The sequence below is a fragment of the Hypoxylon trugodes genome (genome assembly GCF_022578975.1).
Source record: "Hypoxylon trugodes strain CBS 135444 unplaced genomic scaffold F4822scaffold_2, whole genome shotgun sequence".
NCBI classification, from domain to species: Eukaryota; Fungi; Ascomycota; class Sordariomycetes; order Xylariales; family Hypoxylaceae; genus Hypoxylon; species Hypoxylon trugodes.
In genome coordinates this window covers 416350-437885 of record NW_026250017.1, presented here as the reverse complement: position 1 = coordinate 437885, position 21536 = coordinate 416350, and the positions used below count along the sequence as shown (strand labels likewise).

General features: G+C 46.6%; 9 protein-coding genes and 1 non-coding gene across 10 annotated transcripts; 4 read left to right on the top strand and 6 right to left on the bottom strand.

Annotated features, from left to right (window-relative positions):
- Positions 1-2104: 2104 nt before the first annotated feature.
- Positions 2105-3320, bottom strand: F4822DRAFT_425107 (pyruvate dehydrogenase E1 component beta subunit mitochondrial precursor; the record flags this gene model as incomplete). The annotated part of the gene is made up of 2 exons (XM_051460281.1): positions 2105-2863; positions 2952-3320. The coding sequence occupies 2 exons, from the start codon at positions 3318-3320 to the stop codon at positions 2105-2107; spliced, it is 1128 nt and encodes a 375-aa protein (XP_051317661.1).
- Positions 3321-4102: 782 nt separating this feature from the next.
- On the bottom strand, positions 4103-5822 carry F4822DRAFT_388796 (S-adenosyl-L-methionine-dependent methyltransferase). The gene is made up of 3 exons (XM_051456910.1): positions 5388-5822; positions 5010-5331; positions 4103-4938 (listed from the first exon to the last, which is right to left on the bottom strand). Exons 1-3 carry the CDS (start codon positions 5630-5632, stop codon positions 4363-4365), a joined length of 1143 nt encoding a protein of 380 aa, XP_051317660.1. The 5' UTR covers positions 5633-5822; the 3' UTR covers positions 4103-4362.
- A 906-nt stretch (positions 5823-6728) lies between these two features.
- On the bottom strand, positions 6729-6856 carry F4822DRAFT_t18. The gene has a single exon. It is a non-coding gene; the product is annotated as a tRNA-Ala (tRNA).
- Positions 6857-7277: 421 nt separating this feature from the next.
- On the bottom strand, positions 7278-9396 carry F4822DRAFT_441123 (MFS general substrate transporter; the record flags this gene model as incomplete). The annotated part of the gene is made up of 5 exons (XM_051462830.1): positions 8895-9396; positions 8528-8843; positions 8278-8470; positions 7604-8216; positions 7278-7548 (listed from the first exon to the last, which is right to left on the bottom strand). The coding sequence occupies exons 1-5, from the start codon at positions 9023-9025 to the stop codon at positions 7278-7280; spliced, it is 1524 nt and encodes a 507-aa protein (XP_051317659.1). The 5' UTR covers positions 9026-9396.
- An 822-nt stretch (positions 9397-10218) lies between these two features.
- Positions 10219-11138, top strand: F4822DRAFT_425104 (oxidoreductase; the record flags this gene model as incomplete). The annotated part of the gene is made up of 3 exons (XM_051460280.1): positions 10219-10503; positions 10555-10834; positions 10900-11138. 3 exons carry the CDS (start codon positions 10219-10221, stop codon positions 11136-11138), a joined length of 804 nt encoding a protein of 267 aa, XP_051317658.1.
- Positions 11090-12601, bottom strand: F4822DRAFT_108546 (NAD(P)-binding protein). Its single transcript, XM_051452429.1, has one exon. The coding sequence runs from the start codon at positions 12265-12267 to the stop codon at positions 11299-11301; it is 969 nt and encodes a 322-aa protein (XP_051317657.1). The 5' UTR covers positions 12268-12601; the 3' UTR covers positions 11090-11298.
- A 163-nt stretch (positions 12602-12764) lies between these two features.
- On the bottom strand, positions 12765-14672 carry F4822DRAFT_388767 (uncharacterized protein). The gene has a single exon (XM_051456909.1). It carries the CDS (start codon positions 14353-14355, stop codon positions 13006-13008), a length of 1350 nt encoding a protein of 449 aa, XP_051317656.1. The 5' UTR covers positions 14356-14672; the 3' UTR covers positions 12765-13005.
- Positions 14673-14748: 76 nt separating this feature from the next.
- Positions 14749-15571, top strand: F4822DRAFT_108453 (RmlC-like cupin domain-containing protein). The gene has a single exon (XM_051452428.1). The coding sequence runs from the start codon at positions 14871-14873 to the stop codon at positions 15417-15419; it is 549 nt and encodes a 182-aa protein (XP_051317655.1). The 5' UTR covers positions 14749-14870; the 3' UTR covers positions 15420-15571.
- A 2058-nt stretch (positions 15572-17629) lies between these two features.
- F4822DRAFT_108430 (putative necrosis-inducing factor-domain-containing protein) lies at positions 17630-18735 on the top strand. Its single transcript, XM_051452427.1, has one exon. It carries the CDS (start codon positions 17835-17837, stop codon positions 18306-18308), a length of 474 nt encoding a protein of 157 aa, XP_051317654.1. The 5' UTR covers positions 17630-17834; the 3' UTR covers positions 18309-18735.
- A 182-nt stretch (positions 18736-18917) lies between these two features.
- Positions 18918-21286, top strand: F4822DRAFT_108412 (HET-domain-containing protein). The gene is made up of 2 exons (XM_051452426.1): positions 18918-19595; positions 19650-21286. Exons 1-2 carry the CDS (start codon positions 19267-19269, stop codon positions 21196-21198), a joined length of 1878 nt encoding a protein of 625 aa, XP_051317653.1. The 5' UTR covers positions 18918-19266; the 3' UTR covers positions 21199-21286.
- Positions 21287-21536: the final 250 nt, after the last annotated feature.

Sequence of the window (21536 nt, the reverse complement as noted above, 5' to 3'; positions counted from 1 at the left end):
CGAGGGTGTGGGTTGTATGGTTTGTTGTGCGTGTGCGCGAGAGTGGAAGGAGAAGGCTGAGCGAACTGGGGACATTACCTATTTGCTGGGAATCTTCCTGGGTTCTTCAACCCAGCGAAAAAATGGAATCGGTATGAATCCATGGATGTTGTATGGAGGTGGTATGGGTATGGGTACGGAAGTCTGGGAGTCAGGGAGTACGGTAGGTAGTAAGTAACATGTCACGTACGCATGATCTGGTACAGCGATCTGTCGTCGGGCACTGCTTTGTCGGGAGCCTGGGTAAGCAATAGCTGAGGTCTTTGCTGCACGGCAAATTCCTCCAACGCCGCCAACTTGCCGAGCGAACCCATGCCCGCGGGTTTGTATTCGGGACGCCCTCCAATCGACAGATTCGCTCCCACACTGTCGGATTCTTCAATGTGTACCTTATGTCTTGTATTCATTACCGTAGGTACGGTTCCAAAGTATCTATTGTATGTAAGTATATATGTCTCTTTTCTGATATCTCTACTTTTTTTTTCTATATTACATTTCTATCACTTTTCTTTTAAGGGAACGAATTGTTTGTATATTTTGATATTAAAAACAAATAAAAATTAATCATAGTGATAATCATAGAATACGATGCAATAAGGCGCAGTAGCATAGTGGAAATACAGCACAAAACAAAATGAATAAAAAAATAAAATGAAGACGACAATGCAAACAACGCAGAGTATGAGAGGAGAATGCAAACCTACCCAAGAGCAGCCAATCTGGTCTACTCACGGCGTAGTCGTTCCGAACTACCTACTTCAGTTTGCCTAGTTTCGCCAGCATTTCGGTGGGACCTTGGGTTGGCAGAGTCTCATCCACAGAAAAAATCTCGTCATGTCAGTCAGATTATCAGAAGAGGTTTCTGCATGAGGAGTGGGAGTGTGTACTATGTAAGGTAGTGTAGTAGGTGGTCTATGCAGTATATGCAAGAACAATAAAGAGAGAAAAAAACAATTAAAAAATTAATTTGACAATGACCCAAGAGACAAGGGGGGGTCGGGTTAGTTACATGATTGACGGTCGAACCTTGCAGCTGCAGCGTCCAACCAGGCGCCCGGCTCACGGCTCCTAATACCATACACCCCCCCAAAAGGAAGTTACCTAGGAAGTTACCCAAAAACTTTCCCACGGTTTCCCAAAGACAGCGCAGACCCAATGACATCGGACATCGAACCTTCCTTCCAATGCAAGCATGTGTACATGTAGTACGTGTGGTACGGTACGTACATACATGTATAGAGTCATACATGGTCATATGTAGTCATATGTATGTAGGTTGCGACCCGGCAAAAGAAAGCGCTTTCCGGTGATTGGAAACAGCAACCCAATGCCCGGCAGGTAGGTTCCATAACCTCGAAACCACTTTCCGTATCCATTGGCCTGGGAATGTTACACCACACGGCCCCTCATGGGTCCTTGGTCCTTACCTACTTCCCCTACTTCCCTACTTTTTACCTTTTCTCCTCTTTGCCTACCTAGGGACATCTGGAGCTAGCGAACCCAAGACCCAAGAGAAGCTTAGAAGCTAAGAAGCTAAGAAGCTACGAACGAACATATTATACCCTTACGAAATACCCCTACAACCCATGGATATCCTACATATTGCATATCGGAGCACCTGATTCCAGCCTAGTGGTAACGCTAATAGCTTCCTTCGAGCTTCGCGCACGTACTGACTAAACTATCCACAGCGCTCGAGGTATGGTATTTTGGCAATCAACTCCCTGAAACTCTCTAGTGGTGATAAGGGGCCCCGGCTTAGCACGCGGAGGCTTCGGAAAGAAAAAAACAAGCAAGAAACTTGCTAAATCAATTGTATCCTCTTTTTTTCTTACTCTTTTTGCATGTCATGGGAATGACTCCGCTATCTTTGAGACGACCCAAATCCATTCAACAATTGTTGTACCAGGTACATTAGTAAACGATAAAGTATTGTACATGGCTCATGCCTCGTTGAAACTCCCCACTCCATTCCCTTCTATATAGGTGTGTCTGTGTGTCGTTTTTCTATGCTGGGGAGGCTTCGTGTCTTGCTTAGCAGCTATGCCTTGCTTTGGTTTTCCTTTTATACACGTAGCACCTTTGCGGCGAAGTTCTCAATAAGTCCTTCGGTAGGGAAGCTCATCTGCTCTAGACCCTGGGCGTAGGGCGTGGGAACTTCCGCACCAGTAATTCTTTGCGCCGGGGCATCCAAGTAGTCGAAAGCATACTCCATAGTTACAGCAAGGATCTCCGAACCCATACCAGCGAAGGGGAATCCCGATTCCACGGAAATCAAGCGGTGCGTCTTCTTGACCGACTTGACGATAGTCTCCACATCCAATGGCTTGACTGATCGTAGGTTGATAACCTCGACATCTACGCCATACTTCTTCTTCAGGGCCTCGGCTGCAACCATGCATTGACCAACGGTACGCGAGAGCGAGACCATAGTGAGATCCTTGCCTTGGCGCTCGATCTTGGCCTTACCGAATGGGATAACGAAGTCATCCTTCTGTGCCGCTTCGGACATGGGGAAAGATACACCATACATAAGCTCGTTCTCGAGGACAACAACGGGGTTGGGGTCACGGATAGCAGCTTTCAATAGTCCCTTAGCGTCCTCGGCGGACCAGGGAGAAACGACCTTCAATCCAGGAATCGAACCATACCAGGCACTGTAGTCCTGCGAGTGCTGGGCACCGACACCGGCGGCGAAACCGTTAGGGCCACGGAATGTGATGTTGCAAGGCTGGATACCACCGGACATGTAGAGCGTCTTCGCCGCACTGTTAACAATTTGGTCGATGGCCTGCATGGCGAAGTTGAACGTCATGAATTCGCACTAAATATTATAAGATTGCTGATTAGTCCCTCTTCATTTTCAATTTTCCCATCTGACTTCAGGGGTATATTTGTAGTCCAAAACTTACAATAGGAGCCAAACCACTTAATGCAGAACCAACGGCTAAACCACAGAAACCACTTTCCGTAATCGGTGTGTCGATAACTCTCTTGTCGCCAAAACGATCTAGTAGACCTTTTGTAACCTTGTACGCGCCGTTGTATTGAGCGACCTCTTCACCGAGAATGAAGACCTTAGAGTTTGCCTCCAACTCCTCAGCCATGGCTTCGTTGAGGGCATCACGGACTGTGTATTCCTTAGTTCCCTTTACATCGGCGAATGTTCTTCGTTGAGAGACGGCGAGAGTAGCAGGTGCGAACTGGGGAAGAGCTCGGGGGGCTATCGTGGTGCGGGTAGAGGCAGCTAATCGAGCCGCCGGACGGAGGTAGCGCGACATGGCGATTATTAAGACTGAAGTCAATTGAGGGAGTTTCGTGCGAAATGGAGAATTTGATATTACTCAATTGAGACCAAGCTCTCCCTGGCGACCGGATATCGACGTAGTTGTTATGGTTTTCGTGGGTATCGTCGCTAGTGACGGTGAGTTGATGATGATTACGGAGAAGTCGAAGAGCGATTTTTACCGTCAGCTTTCTTTTTTTTGGGAGTTGCTGCTGCCAAATTTCGCGTTTACACCTCCCAACTTTTTTTTCGGATGGAATAGGAACAGCTTGTTGAGAGTAAGATATCGCTAAGCCGAATTAGGTTTAGTGTGCTATTTTCGGAGCTTTAGAATCTCCTCGTTCCTTATTGGGGGTACTTCTGTACCTGATCCTTCATCCACCAATTGCTAACACCCTCAGATATAATATTCAAGAAATTATTGTAATCGTATTTGACAGTTAATTCTTACTATTTAAAACCGAAATTTCTTTCAATTAACAAGTACACTGCCTGATCAATCATTTTATCTCTTCTAATTTGATACCTGATAAGAGGTATCTAACGCCGTAACGGAAGTTAATTGGGGAATCCCTCCGTTGGGGGTAATCCGTAGCTTATTGCTTCTAGTTCTGAATAAAGTTAGTAAGGATTATTATGTTCTATAAATAGCCAATAGGAATGATAGGAATAGTTACATAATATTCACTATTCAGACCAACCAATTGTAAAGAATATCGGCCTAGATCGGAATAGGTGTCAATGAAGAAGTCTTGATAGGGGATGCGATCGTAAAGCTTTTTCAATTCCTCTATTTTTCCGGGTAATGCCAGTACGTCTAATAAAACGATAAACTTCAATATGCTAGTTAAGTACATTGGTATGCTTCAATGTCATATGTACAATAAATTCAGAAGTCTGAATAATCTTAAACCCTCCTGAATGATGCATTATTAATATTAAGCAAGTATTTTGACGTTGCTTCTTTTCTCATTATTGTGCTTATAAGCACCTCGTCCATCAATCTCCATAGCGCCATACGAACCCGTTCATATAGCTCATTGCTCAGGTTTCTTTCCAACCATCAGGTACATCGGTGTGAAGAGGTGCTTCTCTCCACCAGCGACTAAAGCGTCCGCAGCACGAGCTAAGCTATCGGCTGTCTTCTTGGTACCCCTTGGAGCTAAACCAGTCATCTCCAAAATGCCAGCGAAGTGGTGAGCAGCCGCGCGACCCCACCACGTCATCCGCGCAATGGTAAATGCATCGAATGCCGATTGCATGTACTTCCATCTACCAGCAAGAGGCCAGTACCACGGGATAGGGTCAGGGCGGTCAGCAAGGTCTTCGTGGTGGAGAAGATCAAAGCCTGCGATCTTCATAGCCTCAACACCCTCGGACACTCTAACCATGTTTGAGATACCATCACCCTGCTCGATGTCGAGACGGATTCTGCGATGTTCCAGGTCGTCGTTGTCATAGTCATCAGTCATGAGCCATTCGTACACGCCGAAAACACCACCAGGCTTTAGCACGCGGAAGATCTCGCTGTACACACCAGCAAGCTTAGGCGCGTGTACTGTAGCCTCGATAGCGTAAACAGCGTCGAAGCTGTTATCAGGGAAGTCCATTTGCTGTGAAAGACTAAGTTAGCAAGTTGGATAGGCTAAGTTGGTCTATAATCGCTTATTATGTCATGACTTACCATGAAATCACCCTTCACGAACGCTAATTGTTTCGATAGACCCTCCTTCGCAGCATAGTGTGTAGCACGCTGGATTTGGTAGTCGTTGTTGTTCAACCCTGTGACATGGCAACCAGTGAACTTGGCGATCTCCCGAGCGGGACCACCAACACCACAACCAACATCTAATACGCGCATGCCCTCCTTGATACCAATCTGGTGTGCGAGATAGTGTTCGTGTCGGGAAATGGCTTGGTAGAAGGTCTCGCCAATGGAGTATCGGCAGAAGTGGAAGGACTGGCCCCAACCGTATTCGTAGAGATCTGTCGCGAGGTTATAGTAGCTGAGGTTTGTTAGTGACTAGCAATAGGAAATGGGGGGCGCATTTGTGCTACATACTGTCTGGTCAGTGTAGCATATTCGGCAGTACGCTTCGCGCGGTCTTCTTCAGTCTCATCTTTCGCGTCCTTGTTGTCCCAGTGCTTGAAGTACTCGTCAATAGCGGCCTTTTGCGCGCTAGAGCCCTTTCCCATCATAGCACGAAAACCACCCGTCGCTTGAGCAGACTTTCCGTGCAACACCTGGTTGAAGGCGGCATCGCGCTCCCTGTCCTGCTTCTCAAGTTCGACCTTGGCTGGCGACATTTTCAACGATTCCAAAGGATAAGAATGTAATTGAGTTGAACAATTAATAATGAGCGATACAGAAAAACTCGGGAATAAATGATTGGAATCGTGAAGCCGGCAATAAATAGAATGTTGTTGCGGTTAACGAGAGAAGCGGTGCAGTGAGAAAGGGGTGTACCTGGACGACATTTTATTATTTTTCTGGCCGTTATCGACAATTGATTGTAGGACCCTTTTCCAATTTCTTGGCCAATTTCAATGTAGAAATGGTCCAAGCTTTGTATGGTATTGACCAATCATATTGCTCAGATCCCGCACTAGATGTAAGCAAAAACAGGGGTTCAGCTTCTGGCCCTCCTTCCTCGACCGCAACATGAACATTTTCCCCTTGAATCCGAATACGAACCCGACAAGCCACAAGAAATAACATTAAAATTCGTAGTCAGAAATGTGGCTTGACTTTATGTTGTTTTGCATGTGAATTCACCAATCATAGAGGTCTCGCGATTTCTTACTGCTTACATAGACAGCGCAAATCCGAATACGAATCCTGATTCTAATTCGCATTCTTATACCTTTGCGAAATATCATCCTAGACCACGATGGTTTCAATTATATCCAAGCGACGACTTAACGCTCCTCCAAAATCAAGTCATAACCCACTTTCTTAACGAATTAATAGTCGATCTCTCGAGATTGAACCTCGGGAAAGGATTGAAGCCTCTCTACCTTAGCCTGAGCGAAGGACGATGGGTTTCATAGATAGATACGAGAGATGAACCAGCGTGATACTCATAACAATAAACCTTACGTATGCGTGCAACTTTCCACCCAATGTGTTACTATAAACTCCACGATGATTATCATTCTCCGAGGCAATTCCATCTCAAACATAATAACAATACTCAATTCCTATGGTTATGACATAGAATCCGGTGGTTAGCATGGTTGATGATACTCGGCGAGTTAAACGACTTCGTTAGGAATACAGGACTCTATGAATGTATCGTCTTGGGTAAAACATTTATTGACATAAGAATACTCTCATACAAGAGGATAAGATGAAAAAAAACTGTCAAAAAGTTGGTATAGAAGGAATCTAACCTTCTACTGATGGACTCGCGGGGAATCGAACCCCGGACCACTCCCAAGTTAGACAGACCTCAAGAACAAACATCGGATAGATGATCATCATCGTAGATCACGTGCTAAGGGAGTATTATACCACTAAACCACAAGCCCGCTGTGCGGCAAGATCATTCAACTCCAACCGTTGATGGAGTCAATGATTTGATGACGAATTTGCAAGAAAGTTTAATATATATAGGTACAATTTATATGGGATCGAAGTTTGCCCTAATTAGCCGATTGGCTTGTTCACCGCTTAGATCGATGATCCACATAAATCATGGGCACCGTGCGTGCCAAACCCGAATACTTCCCGAACCTCCTGTTTGTTCAGAGAATTACTTTCAGAAATAGCACTTTACCTCCGAAAGTTAAGACATAAAATTGCCAGGAATGAGAAATCCCCCTTTCTGCGGGTATAACATATTCAATTTTTCTTTCTTAGCAGAGAGCCGTTCTAGATAGTTACTATTAGTTCTTGTACTGTATCCGTCGTACGGTCGTATTTCAAGATTCAAGAAACCCAAGGTCCTATCTACCATGTCCACCTCCATTTCCTTACCAATTCAACTTTCTGGCCATCGGGAGTCTCATCCGTCTTTCCGACAATAATTGGACCATCTCCTTCTTTATCTAACTTCTTATTGCTGATGAAGTACCAAGTACTTTGCGCTATGATTTCTACAGCCACCACTGCGGAAAGCACCAAACAAGCCGTGAAAGCATTCAGGTACAGAGGCGCATCTTGAGTACGGAATACTTGAGATCCAGCGATACCACCAGCATTGGCGCCCATGATGATCATCCTGAATATTGAAGTTAGCGACATGAGAGCGAAATAACCAAAGAGGAAAAACTTACGCCATAGCGATGCTTCGTTGTTGCGGCCGTTGGCAATTCACCGATAACCAACCAACATTAAGAATGTGAATGGTGGAGTTCATAGCCATCGAGAAGACGACCGCTGCATACTTTCTACCCGCGGTCCAACTCGATGCCTCTCGCAGACATGTAAATGCGATTATACTCCATATCGCACCAATCAACATCGACGGCGCCCTCTTTCTCGTGGTGTCGCATACCCAAGCTAGGAGTACTGTCATAATGGCTGCGATGAAAGCACCAACACTCGCCATCGCATTGGCTCGAACGGTGCCGTAACCCAGACTCTTGATAACGCTTGGACCGTACGTGTTGATCGCATTGACGGGAATCGTGCTTGTTAGCGTGATCACGATGTGCACCAGGATCCTTGGGTTCTTGACGGTTTCCCAGACATCGCTACCCGAGATGCGCAGATGGTTGGTGGTCTTGGCCGGGTCGTCGAGGAGTACGCGACGGACTAGGATATACGACTCTCGCCGATTAAAGTACGACCACCGGCCGAAACTTATGAATGGTGAGCCGTTTCCGACCTTTGGTGGCAGAAAGAGGATGAATATGATGCCCACACCGATGGTGATAGCTCCCTCCACTACAAGAAGGTTAGACTATAAGTGCATGACGAAAAGGGGATACGGAATAATTAGGTTTACCTATGAAGAGCCATCTCCATCCAGCCACCCCATACCGGTCTCCCATACTAAGAATACCGGCTCCGATTAATGAGGTGGTGGCTGACGCAATAAGATTCCCTAAAAAGAATATTGAGATGCGCAAGCTGGACTCGGATTTCTTGTACCACGTCGACATCGTGTACAACGAACCAGGAATGAACCCCGCCTCACACTACACCAATATCAGCATTTCGTGTGAAGGTACCAAAACTTCACTCAGCCTACATACCAATCCGAGCAAGAGGCGAGTAGCAAGATATCCGCCATAATTCGTAATGAAATTCTGGAAAGTTGCGACCAGGCCCCATGCTACAATTTGACCCGATAGCCAATTTCGGGGTCCAATCCGCTGCAATAGGATATTGGAGGGGATCTCTAGTAGGACAATACCCGCGGATAGAAGACTGTTTCCAGCATTGATCTGATTGGTATCGACACCAAGGTCTTTTGTGATGGTGCTTGTAAGGGCATTCGAGATATTTCCTCGGTCCATCTGCAGAGCGAAAAATGCTAGACCCAAGATCGGCAAGAGAATGAAATCAAGCCTGGCAGTGGTTAGTATCACACAAAAATGAATATTTGGGAGAATGTCTTACTTTCGTTTCACAGCACGCTCTTCAGCTTCGGTCCAATCCGCGACGGTAGATTCGTCCACGTTGACAGGTGCAGCCTCTTCATCGCCATGGACGGCCTGATCGGCCGTCTCAATCACCTTGCCGAGCACCATCGTTAAGCTCTCAATTACACAATACAGCAAAAACTAACACTAGAAAACAGGTGCATCTCACAAGCATGGTAAGATGGGAACTCTTAAATATCGCGAACCTTTCAGCTCATAGCTGATGCGGCTGGCCAATGAATTGAAAGCGACGCCGATTAGCGATGGCGAGGTCCGGAACCAAAGTACTAGACCTCATTTTAATAACGACATTGTGCTATGGTTGATTGCGCGGTGTTGCGACGATACCCTGCAAGCCAACGGTGACGTGCTCGGGGATAACATTGCGTGATTGCGTACAAGACATTCAGGACCCAATGAGCTAGCCCGAATTAATCTACCGCCGCCGCATAATTCAGAAGGATGATGGAGATATAGTGGGTGTTAACCTGAGACTATTGATAACGTAGCATGAGGTAAAATTCTTTTTCTCTTTATTATAATGATTGGATTTTACGTACGGTGAGATGGTAATCGTTTCGTTGTGGGAACCGAAGTACCCTGCCTTCAAGTCCAGCCATACAAATGAGAATAACGCGACACTTACGACATACAATATTGCGAACGTAATCAATAGTTGGCCTACAGCCCCCGGGTTCTTAGTTACTCCATCTCAGCAAGTCCCCTCGGGGGTTGCCAACGGAGCGCGTATAAGATACCCATCACTTACCTCTATGTACTTTGTCTGGAATACGTATTTAGGGACGATCAAGCGTTACACAAAGACAATTTTATTAAATACATGTTGAAGTTGTACCAACGTAGGTATACAAGCAAGCCTTTTTGGAGATAAGAACGCTACATTCCGTCTAATAGTATTAGATCTCTTCACCGATCATTTTCATAATGACATCGAGCATTGTTCTTGATATTCCCGGGCTTTGAACTTATCAGCATAACCTAAGAAACAGCAAGCAGATGCATTCAAGCCTAGAACCGAAATAATGGACAGACATGTACTCATGAAAAAAGGTAAAATGAATCGCGATAGTATTTCCCAAGCCTCGTCCACTACGCCGCTCCCTTGCGTCGGTACTCATTGTGGCCCCGCACATTACGCTGAAAACGCGCGTAATACAAGCCTCGCCGCTTCGTTCACGGTTCTGCCAAATGCAATCGAATCTACATGATTCATTCTCTTATCGCTACAAATTATTCATATCAATTGCTACCTTAGTTATAACTGCCGACCAAATACCAAAATGGACGTCAACGGCGTGGCTCTAGTTGTCGGCGCCGGTAGTGGCATCGGTCTCGAAACGGCGTTGACCTTCGCGGAAAGAGGCGCCCGAGCGGTAGCCTTCGCAGACTTAGCGCTTGATACGGCCTCGGCAGCGTCGGAGAAGAGTAAATCCATCGCCACAGCTAAAGACTATGAGACTATCGCTATCGCCGTAGATGTCAGAGATCGAGCATCAGTAAAGTCAATGGTCGAAGAAGTCAAGAAGCGATTCGGCAGGTTGGATTATGCGGTCAACAGTGCCGGAGTTAGTGGATGTAATATTACGGGTAACACGCTGCTAACCAATACCTGCTAGCTTCCGCGTCAGACATCGGCCAAAACCCAAGATGTAGATGAAACGGAGTACGATTTGTTACACGATACCAATACAAGGGGGATCTTGCATTGTCTTCAAGAAGAGATTATCGCGATGAAAGATCAGGAGCCGTTGTATGTCGAAGGACGTAGTGGTCGTCGCAGTGTAGGGCCAGGGTCGATCATCAATGTCACTTCGTTGTCTGCTGTCACTGCGACGGCTGAGTCAGTTACTTACGTAGCAAGCAAATTTGCTGCGCGGGGGATAGTTAAGTGCGCAGGTACATCTACACTTAGCTGGATTGTTACACTGCTCCGGAGTTACTGATCTTGATCGTGTTACCAGCCCTAGAGAATCGTCACACAGGTCTTCGGATCAACGAAGTATGTCCGGGATTTACGGACACGCCGATGCTCCGTCGCGGTCTTGATGCGCAACCCGACATTGGGGAAATAATCAATAGGTCGATGCCCCTTGGCCGCATTGCGATGCCGGAAGAAGTTGCGAATGTTATTCACTTTCTAGCAAGTCCGGGGGCCAGCTTTGTCAATGGACATTCTTTGGTGATAGATTCAGGAGTGTGAGTCCTTATTCTTATTTGAATACATATTCCTACTATATTTTCGATCTTTTTGGCTAATTTTCCCTCCTTTATTAGATCCGGTGGTAAGTATTAGGTAGTTGAATTAGAAGAAATCCTACACAGGAAAGATTTAATATGTGGCCCTGTTCGCGCGCATACGCCTACTTCAATTGCTCAAACCTCTCCTTTTCCTCATCCCCCTTCGCAAGATAATTCACCGTCCAATTCCAAAGATCATCCTGCTTCGCCTCATCATAGCTATCTTTGCTAGACTTGATTTCCTTCGGGCCTTCATAGTACCTGCCACTTACACCTTCCATATCCTGACCAATAGCAAGACGCGCAAGTATAACTCCAGCTTGATTCGGTGTGCGAATGTTTGGACTAATTACTATCTTAAGGAGTGGAATGATTCTTGGCATAATATGAATCCATAGGAACCTTGGGAACCAGCCCGCCTCGCGAGCAAGACCGGAGCCGGGCATTAATCCCGGATCATATGCCGTGACTGTGATACCTCGGTCGGGAACGCGCTGCTTTAGGCGTTTATCGAGAGCGTAAGTCCAAAGTATGTTCGCAAGCTTGCTTTCGGTGTAACGCTGGCGTCCTGGGTTCTTGGCGGAGGCAGGAGTTGGATGTGCGAGATCCTCGGCGCTAATGTAATTCGGCTTTGGCATACCGCCTGTAATTTGGTCTGGATCATGGGTGCCGCTTGATAGAACGACGACTCGAGCTTTCGGCGCAAGATAGGGACAGAGTAGATGGAAGAGTAGGGCATGGCCGATGTGGCTGATTGCGAAGGTAGCTTCGATCCCATCGGCGGTCTTGACCAGGGAACCGGGGAATTGCAAAGCGGCATTTTGGACTAGGGCTTGAATCGGTGGATATTTCTTCGCAATGTAGTCTTCGGCGTACGCGCGTACTTTTTGCACGCTTGAAAGATCGAGTGGGATGAATATCGTGTTGGTTTGGCCGAGTGCCTTGTTAATAGCCTCTGCCGCATTCTCCTTGTCGGATCGTGATGAAATAATAACGAGATACTCGGGGTGGGTTTTCGCGATCTCCAAGGCAGTGTAATAGCCTAGGTTCACTGTACCACCTGTGATGATGACTGTTCGTTCGTAAGGCATATTCGAGACTAATAGAAGGGGAAGAAGTTTGATAGAAAGAGTCACGCCTTGCGGAGTATTCTACAGTTAGATATTGATTGGAATCATATTCTTTTCTGCGACGGAATAGCATGTGCAGCTAGCACTAGATTTATACATTCTACGTAGCCCCTAGTAGACAGCAGCCACCCTTTATTGAACAGTATCGGCTTCAATGCCTGACATCGTGAGGTCTCATTTACATTGGCTCTGATTACGTCGACAGTGTTCATCTTGATAGAACGGCGCCGGACGGCACCGAAGGCTTCCAATTCGCTTTTAGACTTCGTCGGAGTTTAGGTAATAGAGAGGTTCTCGCCGGGGGTAAGGGCCATTTTATAGCTTCTTGGCATGGCAATTGTGTTTAGGACGGGGGCCGAGGAGACCCGAAGTGATGGAAGCGAACCCATGCGGTCCACTCGCAATTGATCACATATCACAAATTCAATCGCCCAGAACAGATGTGAGTGAACAGGAACGTATGAACCAACAATCAGGGGTGAGTACTAAGGTATATTTGCATATGTACATAAACATCCCGCCTACGACAGGCACCCTGGTCTCTTAAAGAATAAAAAATAAACCAAAACACGCTATTTTGATGATACGAATAATGCCTGAATCCTCTTAGGCATAGACATGAGGACGATGCATTTTAGTTCAATCGACTTCTAAGCATTGGGTTTCAACTGCTTCATTAGGTGCCTAGGTATTTTACCTTTAAACCTCATCATACGGTATTCGAACCATAGGTGAGCCGTGGTATGCATCTCTCGTCCAGCCATTAGGCGTCGTTTCACTCAGGTTCCACTGTTGCATTAATTTCCCCGGTCCCTTTGGAAGTAACTTCTCGCCCGTCTCGTCCTCATTTCTCCATAGCATGCAACTTATTCTGGTCTGCTTTTGGAACGACTCTCTGGTACGTGCCTTAAGTATGTCTTGATGCTCTCGTATCATAGTAATCGGCAGGATGGCCCCAGAAGTAGTTCCTACCCATGTGCTGCCTTCGGCCAGCGACTGTAAAATGCTTGGTGTTGCTAACCAATCTTGCGTCTTGTTTGGACTTATTGGCGATGGTACCCTTGCTAACCACCCATCAAGACGGAAGCCGCCGATATTAGTCGCAGGAATTGGAAAACTAGTATTGGTCATAAAATCGCGACGCACCCAGGCCGCCCAGGAATTTGGACAGCTCGGATCTCGCGACTCCACGTCAATGATCCAAAACCTCTCAATATTAGCGGAGTTAACACGAGCGAAGTCCTTAAGAACGGGGACGACTGGTGGAAGCGCAGAAGGTAGTTGAGATGCTGGCGGGATAGGGAGAATTTGTGTGGTGTCTTCATTGCATGGAATCGCCCACGCGCCTGAATATGAGCTGGGGCCTGGTGGGCGCATGGAAAAGTCGATAATGCAGGTTTTAAGCATTGGCGTGCGGACGACTTGACGGGGTGCATTCTGACTAGGCTGCCCTGAAGAGAATATTGCAGAGCAAAGGCGCGGAAGATGCAGGCGTAGATGCTGTAATTGAGGTAGGATAGTACGGATAGTGTCACATAGGTGCACATCGGTTCGCGGATCTGCAGTAAAACCCGGGATCACGCCGCCATGTCTCACATCGGACACATGGACTTCCAAGCTTGTACAGCAAGTAGGCAAGTGGTCTAGGATGGAAGAGACCTCTCGCGAGGCAGTAAGCGGAGTTGCAAAGTCGATTGAAATGGATAAAGCTTTCGGCCTCATCCTCGGAATCCGTAAACCGAGCAGTATCAACACTTTGAGCCTGGACTCGACTATTTGCTTAGCTTCGGATGGATTGGAGGGGTCAACGAGAATAGGATCTAGTCGTATTGTGAGCGAACGGACCTCATGGCCTGGAGAGTTCCCTGCGAATTTTGCGATATTATTATTGGTCAGAACGACGTCGCTATACAGGACAGGCGTAACCAGAGACTGCCACTTTCTACAGCATAAAACAGAGGGGACGAGGGTTGCACTGCGATCTCGAGATAGCCATTCGAAGATTTCTAGTAGAATCTCTGGCCCTAACTTGGCGATCGGAGAGTCCATGATATGTCTATGCGATCACAAAATAAATAATGAGGACGTGATAAGTAGAGAAGCAGAACATTTGCTGTTGGTTGAAAAAATAGGACTTGTAGCGTGACCAGTGCCAACAGCGTTCTTCCAATTGAATGCGAGCTATTTCGGGTACCTACATGTGCTTTACCTTCCAAAAGAAACTCCTTTTATTACCTACCAAAAAGCCGGACGCCGAGCCGGTGGACTCGGAATGAAAGAGAGAATGAAGATGAGAAGGACGAAGAGTGCCTGGCCTAGTGCGACGGCCGTATAAGCCTTGAGTTATAGGGGCCGGCGCTCGTGGCGTCGCTGCCTGCCTAGGTACTTTGATGACGTCAAATTAACAAGGGGATGATGAAGTTCTACGATAACACAACATAATAAATAAAAATAAAAATAAGAATAAACTATTCTCAATTCATTCTAACTCATTTCACAATTAATCGCATCCAAGGAAATCTAGCAGCTCACCACCGCCTACCCAAGATAAATGCACTACCGCAATGGCACCTAAGCTCACACCTACTCCATTAACCTCCCTTCGAGTTTCTCGCCATTCTATCCCGGCGCACAATCTCATTCCCAACACCAGCATTCAGAATAAGCCTCTGTTACACTACCACGGGGTGTTCCCTTCACCAACGCTCACCGCATCGGGCATAGAGTCACATCTCACGACAGTTGGCGTCGTGGAACCCCAATGGCGTTTCACTATGTATAGTACAACACATTTTCACTCAACCGCCCACGAGGTATTGTGCATCAGCCGAGGCAGAGCGAAACTTTGCTTTGGTGGCGAAAACAACCCTGGGAAGGTGGAAAAGGAGGTTGAGCAAGGCGATGTGTTAATCTTACCTGCTGGTGTTGGACACCGCCTTCTGGAAGACCTGTCGGAAGGTTTCGAAATGGTTGGGTCATATCCTAAGGGCTATAATTGGGATATGTGTTACGGGAAGAAGGGTGAAGAGGCCAAGGTGAAAAATATCGGAAAATTGCCGTGGTTTGAAAAAGATCCGATCTATGGGGACCGAGGTCCTGTACTTGAGAATTGATCGACGAGGACGGACCTCCGAACAGACCTGTTTTGTCGGGTTTCCTCTTCTTTTCCTTTGTCGCCTGTCGGTATCGTGTGTATGTTGCGAAATGACTGATATAAAGGGATACTTGCTATGTCGCAACCCTTTGTTGGCAGAAGCGATATAAATTCTCGTGAGTGCGATACCCGATTTTCGGACTAGAGGTTATTGATGGGTGTCGTGCTACCATGATGCTGCACTCATCGGGCGCAAACGGTGGTATGTTTCAGTAGTAAGTTGTCGCCTTGACACTTACTCACGAGGAGCGAGCAAATTAATGCCAATGGTCTGCCACGAAGCGTTTCTTGGCGATCATAGTCTGCACAGATCTCGTGCGACTTCCGATATGACGAGACGAATAGGACGAAAGTTATCAGACTATGCAGATACCCATCTTCCAAGATCCGATCCGATCATCTTTCACGAACAGTGCATTCACCCTATTGCTGCGACGAAAAAAGATCTATCACTTTTCCGGCCACCCCGAGTAATATTAAGGTGTTAATACTGTCTATGACTGACAGTGTAACAAGCCCTAGCTCGAATGTGGCTTATACTAGCGAAATGAAATCCTTCCACCAGGTTGAAATAAAAACTTTATTACACGGTATACTATATATATGGATTGGTCTGGGAACACCGTGAGTTGTCTTTTTATAGAGGAAAAAATAAGATACGTGGGTACATTGACTCTATGATCTTTTTTTGTCACTATAAAACGTCCTCCCAACATCCAACTTCGGAGCCAACCACTTCGATCAACTGCGACCCCACGATTAACCGATCATAAACTACTCGCAAGTATACTGAGTAACCAACAAGATGTGCAAGATTATCATCGTTTATAAATGCGGTTGTAAACCGTACGAGAATTCTGTCCCCTGCGCGAGGAAGAAGAGCTGCAAGGTGCTGAAGCAACTCATCGAGGAACCAATTTGCGCGGCTTGCGAGAAGCAAAATTTGGAGCTGGAACTAGCTTTAAAGGGGCTATAAAGCCTCATACTATCGTACTTGGGCTGATGATAATATGGGGGCAAGTTTCGGAGTTGGGAAAGGGAAACTATTCAGGTAAGTGTGATTGATACTCCCTCGGAAAAGGAGGTGGCTAACGGAAATAAGGCTGGCTGTTGGTTCATTCAATCTATCGGCGCCTTTTCCAGCCTCACCAGTAGGGCGCATGTCTATTTCGTGACCAGGACGAAATGGCTCGTTGGCTTGGGATGGAAATATTGCGCCCTAGATAAAGGTAAACTCAATACACAGACTTATGAGTCTCTGCTCACGGATGCCTACTTGCCGATGGCGTGCATGGTTCGGCTATGGCGGGGGTCTACTTTCTATCTGTAACGTTAAATTTGATTTGCATCTGTTATGCACGGGTCTGCGCGGATTCTCGATCCGGCGATGCCCGTGTAACGCGGCGAAGGGTGGAGTCAGGCGCATTGGATGCTAGGACCGAATAAAAAGTTTATGGAGTCAGGTTTGATACTCGTACGATTGATGGGGGCAAATAAAGCTCTTTAATTATACTTCCTATTTGTCCTGAGATATTAACGACCTGGTTTGATTAGCTTGTGCGATGACGGAGTTTCGCAAATGGCTTATAGGGCTGCATGAACCACCCCTCGGGACCCTGCCGAAAACCGAAAATACACTCGGGGCCTTTAAAGATGGTAGTATTTCCAAACGATGGCTGTGTTAATATAACGTTAATATAATCTGTAAGGGTTTCAGTACGGCACGGCAGTCCCTTGCGGCACAGAGCTGACCACCGCAGGGTACCCAAATACCTGGTAACTAGGCTGCACCGAAGCTGATTGTAGAAATATATATGCAAACAGGGAGCAACATCCAGGTTATAACGTAAAACCAACCTATATATAGGTCTGAATGGCTTCAGGAAGTTTGCAGCAGTTTCCACTTCGCCCCTAGAAATGGCATTTGGGATGAATTGGTTATTTCGACGAGCAGGCAACTCCATATCCCGCAATCACAAACACAATCAATTTTAAGACAATGGGGTCCCTATGTGTTGGTGACTACTCCAGAATAGGATGTCGTTGGGAGTACCGACTTTTGCTCCCTGATTCGTTCAACATTACTGGCGACCTGACAACCTGATTGGTCACGTTTGTGATGTGCAAGTCCGCCTCTGTCGGGTCTGTCACGCCTGTGGAGATCTTTCATCGTCACATCACATGCGTATCTACCAACTAGCCCTGTCAATGTGGTAGCGAGGATACTTGGATAGGGCACATCTTCCATTTAGCATATAAACATGTTTCCTCCGCCTGTGAAATCGATCAACTTACCTTCACCAGCACCGCGATCTTGTGCGAAAAAGCATTGAGCTTCATATTCAACACGCTGCCGAGACTTTGACGCAAGAAAATGCTTCGCGCAACAATCCTCTTACCGGCGCTGCTCACCACATTAGCAGCAGCAGCCCCATCGTGGCTCGCGCAACGAGCAGACTCTTGCGCCGGCGATAAGTCCGTCGCGGGGTACTGCACACCGATATCATACACAGACGTAACCACATCCTCCTCTTCCTCAGCGCCATCCTCATCAGACTGCCAACAGACATGCCAAAGCATCCTCACAGATGCAGGTGACTGGGGTGTCGACTTCACGGGCCAACCGGCCGGTTATCGCGACGAGATGTACCTAGGAAAATGTGGTTTCGGCATCGCGCGTGAAACAGATAGCGATACGTCGCAATTCTCGTTCTCGGTGAATAATCAGGATATTGTGGATGTTGTTGGTGAATCCATCAACCGGTTTGCCGGCCAGCATGGTGGGAAGGTGAAGGCCGAGGGTACGATGAATTGTTCGGGACATGTTGTTAGGTGGTTTGTTGGTTGAGTGGATTGAAGGGGGAAGACAAGTGGCATCAATTCATTTGCGATGAAACTGCTTTTATGGAAGAGGCGTGGCCGCTAGGCCTGGTGGCGTTTTACGGGGTATCATTGGGGATGCGGACGGCGGCCTCTGCGATGCCTTTTTCGGGCACATTTTACGATTGGGAGGCCTGTCTCGTCCCTGAGATGGAATGCTACTGAAATGCGATTTGAATTGAATAATATGAATAATCTGTTGACTTCAATATGGGTGCTTTGGTGTGGATGCTGCTAACGAACTACATGTACCTAGGTAGATCCTATCTACACATGAGCTTCTAACAACGTAATTTAGTACCGCACTCGCTGGTTTTGGAAATCGCGGGCAGACAAGGACTACTCATAGAGCCACGTATGGTTTACTCAACAGATAGCTAGTCATGACCTTGAGGATATTCAGAGAATTCAGGTGTGCGTAGGTACCGTGCGTTCGAAATCATACCCCTGTAATCAACCCCAATAGTTCCCCTACCCATATCAATATAGCTCGGAATATAGGGTACACAGGGCGGTTAAGCTGGAAGCATCGTACGATCCAATTGGTTAGAAGATCTACATCTCATGCATGACGAACGCCCACTGCAGGGGGAATGTGGGGGGTGAGAGGGGAAAGGATAAGAGGTGTGTATTTCCCATCACCATGAGGGAACGGATTTCTCAATTATTGGTCATCTCTTTTGACCCGGGAAATGGTGTCTCTTGGGAACTGACGAAAGGGCAGTAATCACACATAAAGCTCCATAATGATAGATCGGCGACTTGGAGTCGTCACGTTGAATGGAATCTGAGTGTTCCTATTAGTGGACCTCTTCTCACGGCACTAACAAGGGACACGCACAATTTACCGCTATTTCGGAAAATGTGATTGAGAGGGGGTTGCCTACGAATGAATCTGCGAACCTTGAATTGTTGGGCATACGGCAATGAATAAATTTGCCTACTCACAAGTACTCCATCCCGATGAAATCCGAATCTTGACTCTACACCCAGGCGCAGGGTCGGAGAAGCTAGAAGGGTCGATCAGGCACATCCGACTCCCTCCGGACATTTCACTAACTTTGTCGTTTTCGTCGGATCGGGGACAGCCACAGGTAAAATTTCTACGCAATACAAGAAGGATCCTCGATATATTCGAAGCGCAATCGGGAGGACACAATCAATCTATAAAATCTGCGGATGCCGGTGGTGATATTTGGGAGTGGAGACTTTTTGAGTCGAGAAAGGAGTCAGTGAGAAGGTCGTTCCATGGGAGGTTAGTATCGCCTCCGCTGTAACGTAGAATTCTTTCGGGCTAACAGGGGAGTAGAGAGTTTTATATAGAGAACCCTGTTCTAGGCTTTGATTGCAATCGTATTGAATACACCCAAGAGTCGTATGACGCTTTATCGTATACATGGGGTGATCTCCAGAAGACCAATGAGATTACCGTTGACGGTAAATCTCTTGGTATTACGAAGAATTTAGATGTTGCCTTGACGAGATTGAGGTCGCCGACTGAACTGCGACGGTTATGGATCGACGCAATCTGTATCGACCAAGAGAATATCCAAGAGAGGAATCATCAAGTACATATGATGAAACGGATATTTTCTTCGGCATCCTCTGTCGTGGTATGGCTTGGTGAAGCTACTGGCAGCGTATTTTCCACACTAGAGATGATCCTCAGGTGCAATTGGAGTCGGGGAAAGAAGAATCTCTTCAACTATCCCGAAGAATCGCTGCGGGGATTATGCGAATTGTTCGCACGGCCTTGGTGGAAACGGATATGGATAGTACAGGAAGTTGTCGCTGCACGAGAACTTGTGGTTCTACTAGGTACCACTATCTTCCCCTGGGTAATGCTAGAGAACCTCTGTCGGGCTATTCAACTAGCTGAATTTCTCATTCACCCCTTAGCATCTATGGTCCGGGATTGTGGGTATCAAAAATTCACAGTGTTAGAACATTTTAGACGAAATAGGAGCATGCCACTTGTTCGTTTGGTACAATGCACCCAAGATTATCAAGCGACCGACTCGCGCGACAAGTTATATGCTCTTCTCGGTATGGCTTCAGATATATCGCCTGACGAGATCATCCCCGACTATACGAAGCCCGTCCAAGAAGTGTTTCTTGATCTAGTTGAGTTCATGGCAACTAATCATCGCAATTTGGATATTATCTCATCGGGTCGGTTATCTATTTCGGGTTCTTCCGTACCAAGCTGGTTACCGGATTGGCGGGGTTTGAACACCCTCCGTCCACTGAACAGTGAGGAAGTTGGCGGCCACTTTCATAGGGCTTCAGGCAGAACGGATGCTGTGGTGGATCTGGCTGAGTATCCTTCAATTTTAACAGCCGAAGGATGGGTAGTTGATACGATCGACTTCTTTGATGATGCCGTTGCGCAGACTCATATCGACATATCAACGATACAACGCTGGGAGAGGCTTGCGGCCGAGCGCGTTGATCGCATAACCATGAGTTTATTTTGGAAGATCATTATAATGGATAAGGACCATACGGGTAACTTGGCTATGGCATCATTTGGTAGAGCATTCGATCCCTTTATTAAGGGCCCGGGGAAGGCTCGGTCTAAATTTGTGCAGCACTATTCCGACGCCGTCACTAGAGCAGTTACCGGCCGGAGATTCTTTATCACCAGAAGGGGTCGAATGGGACTTGGACCTCCAGAAATCCAGGAAAACGACCAGGTTACCATCTTCAAGGGTTGCCATGTCCCTCTGATATTGCGCGAAATGGAAGATCATATGGTCGTAGTCGGCGAGGCATATGTTTCCGCCATGATGAATGGAGAACTCGGTTCTGACTTATCGGAAGGTCGATATAATCTTAGGAGCATTAAGCTTAGATGAAATGAAGTAAAAGTTCGTAATCTGCGCGCCGCAATCTTCATGCTTATAATAAATAAGATTTTAAAGTAAACAATATATTACATAATAACATGCTGACGTCATGCCCATATATATTATTCTAGTCTGTGCTTTGAACGCGAAAATCTTAGAATGACCAACTTTTTTTCCTTTCCCCAAAATATATCGCGCCGTCTTTCAATACAATATCCGTTCATACGGTCGACTTTATTTTCACATGCTAAAAGAGCGAGAAAACTTTGAAGATAAAATATCTAACTCAATGCCGTCGGACGGATAGCGGAACGCGTTAGCGTTTGGGGTACCAGTCAACTCCCCAA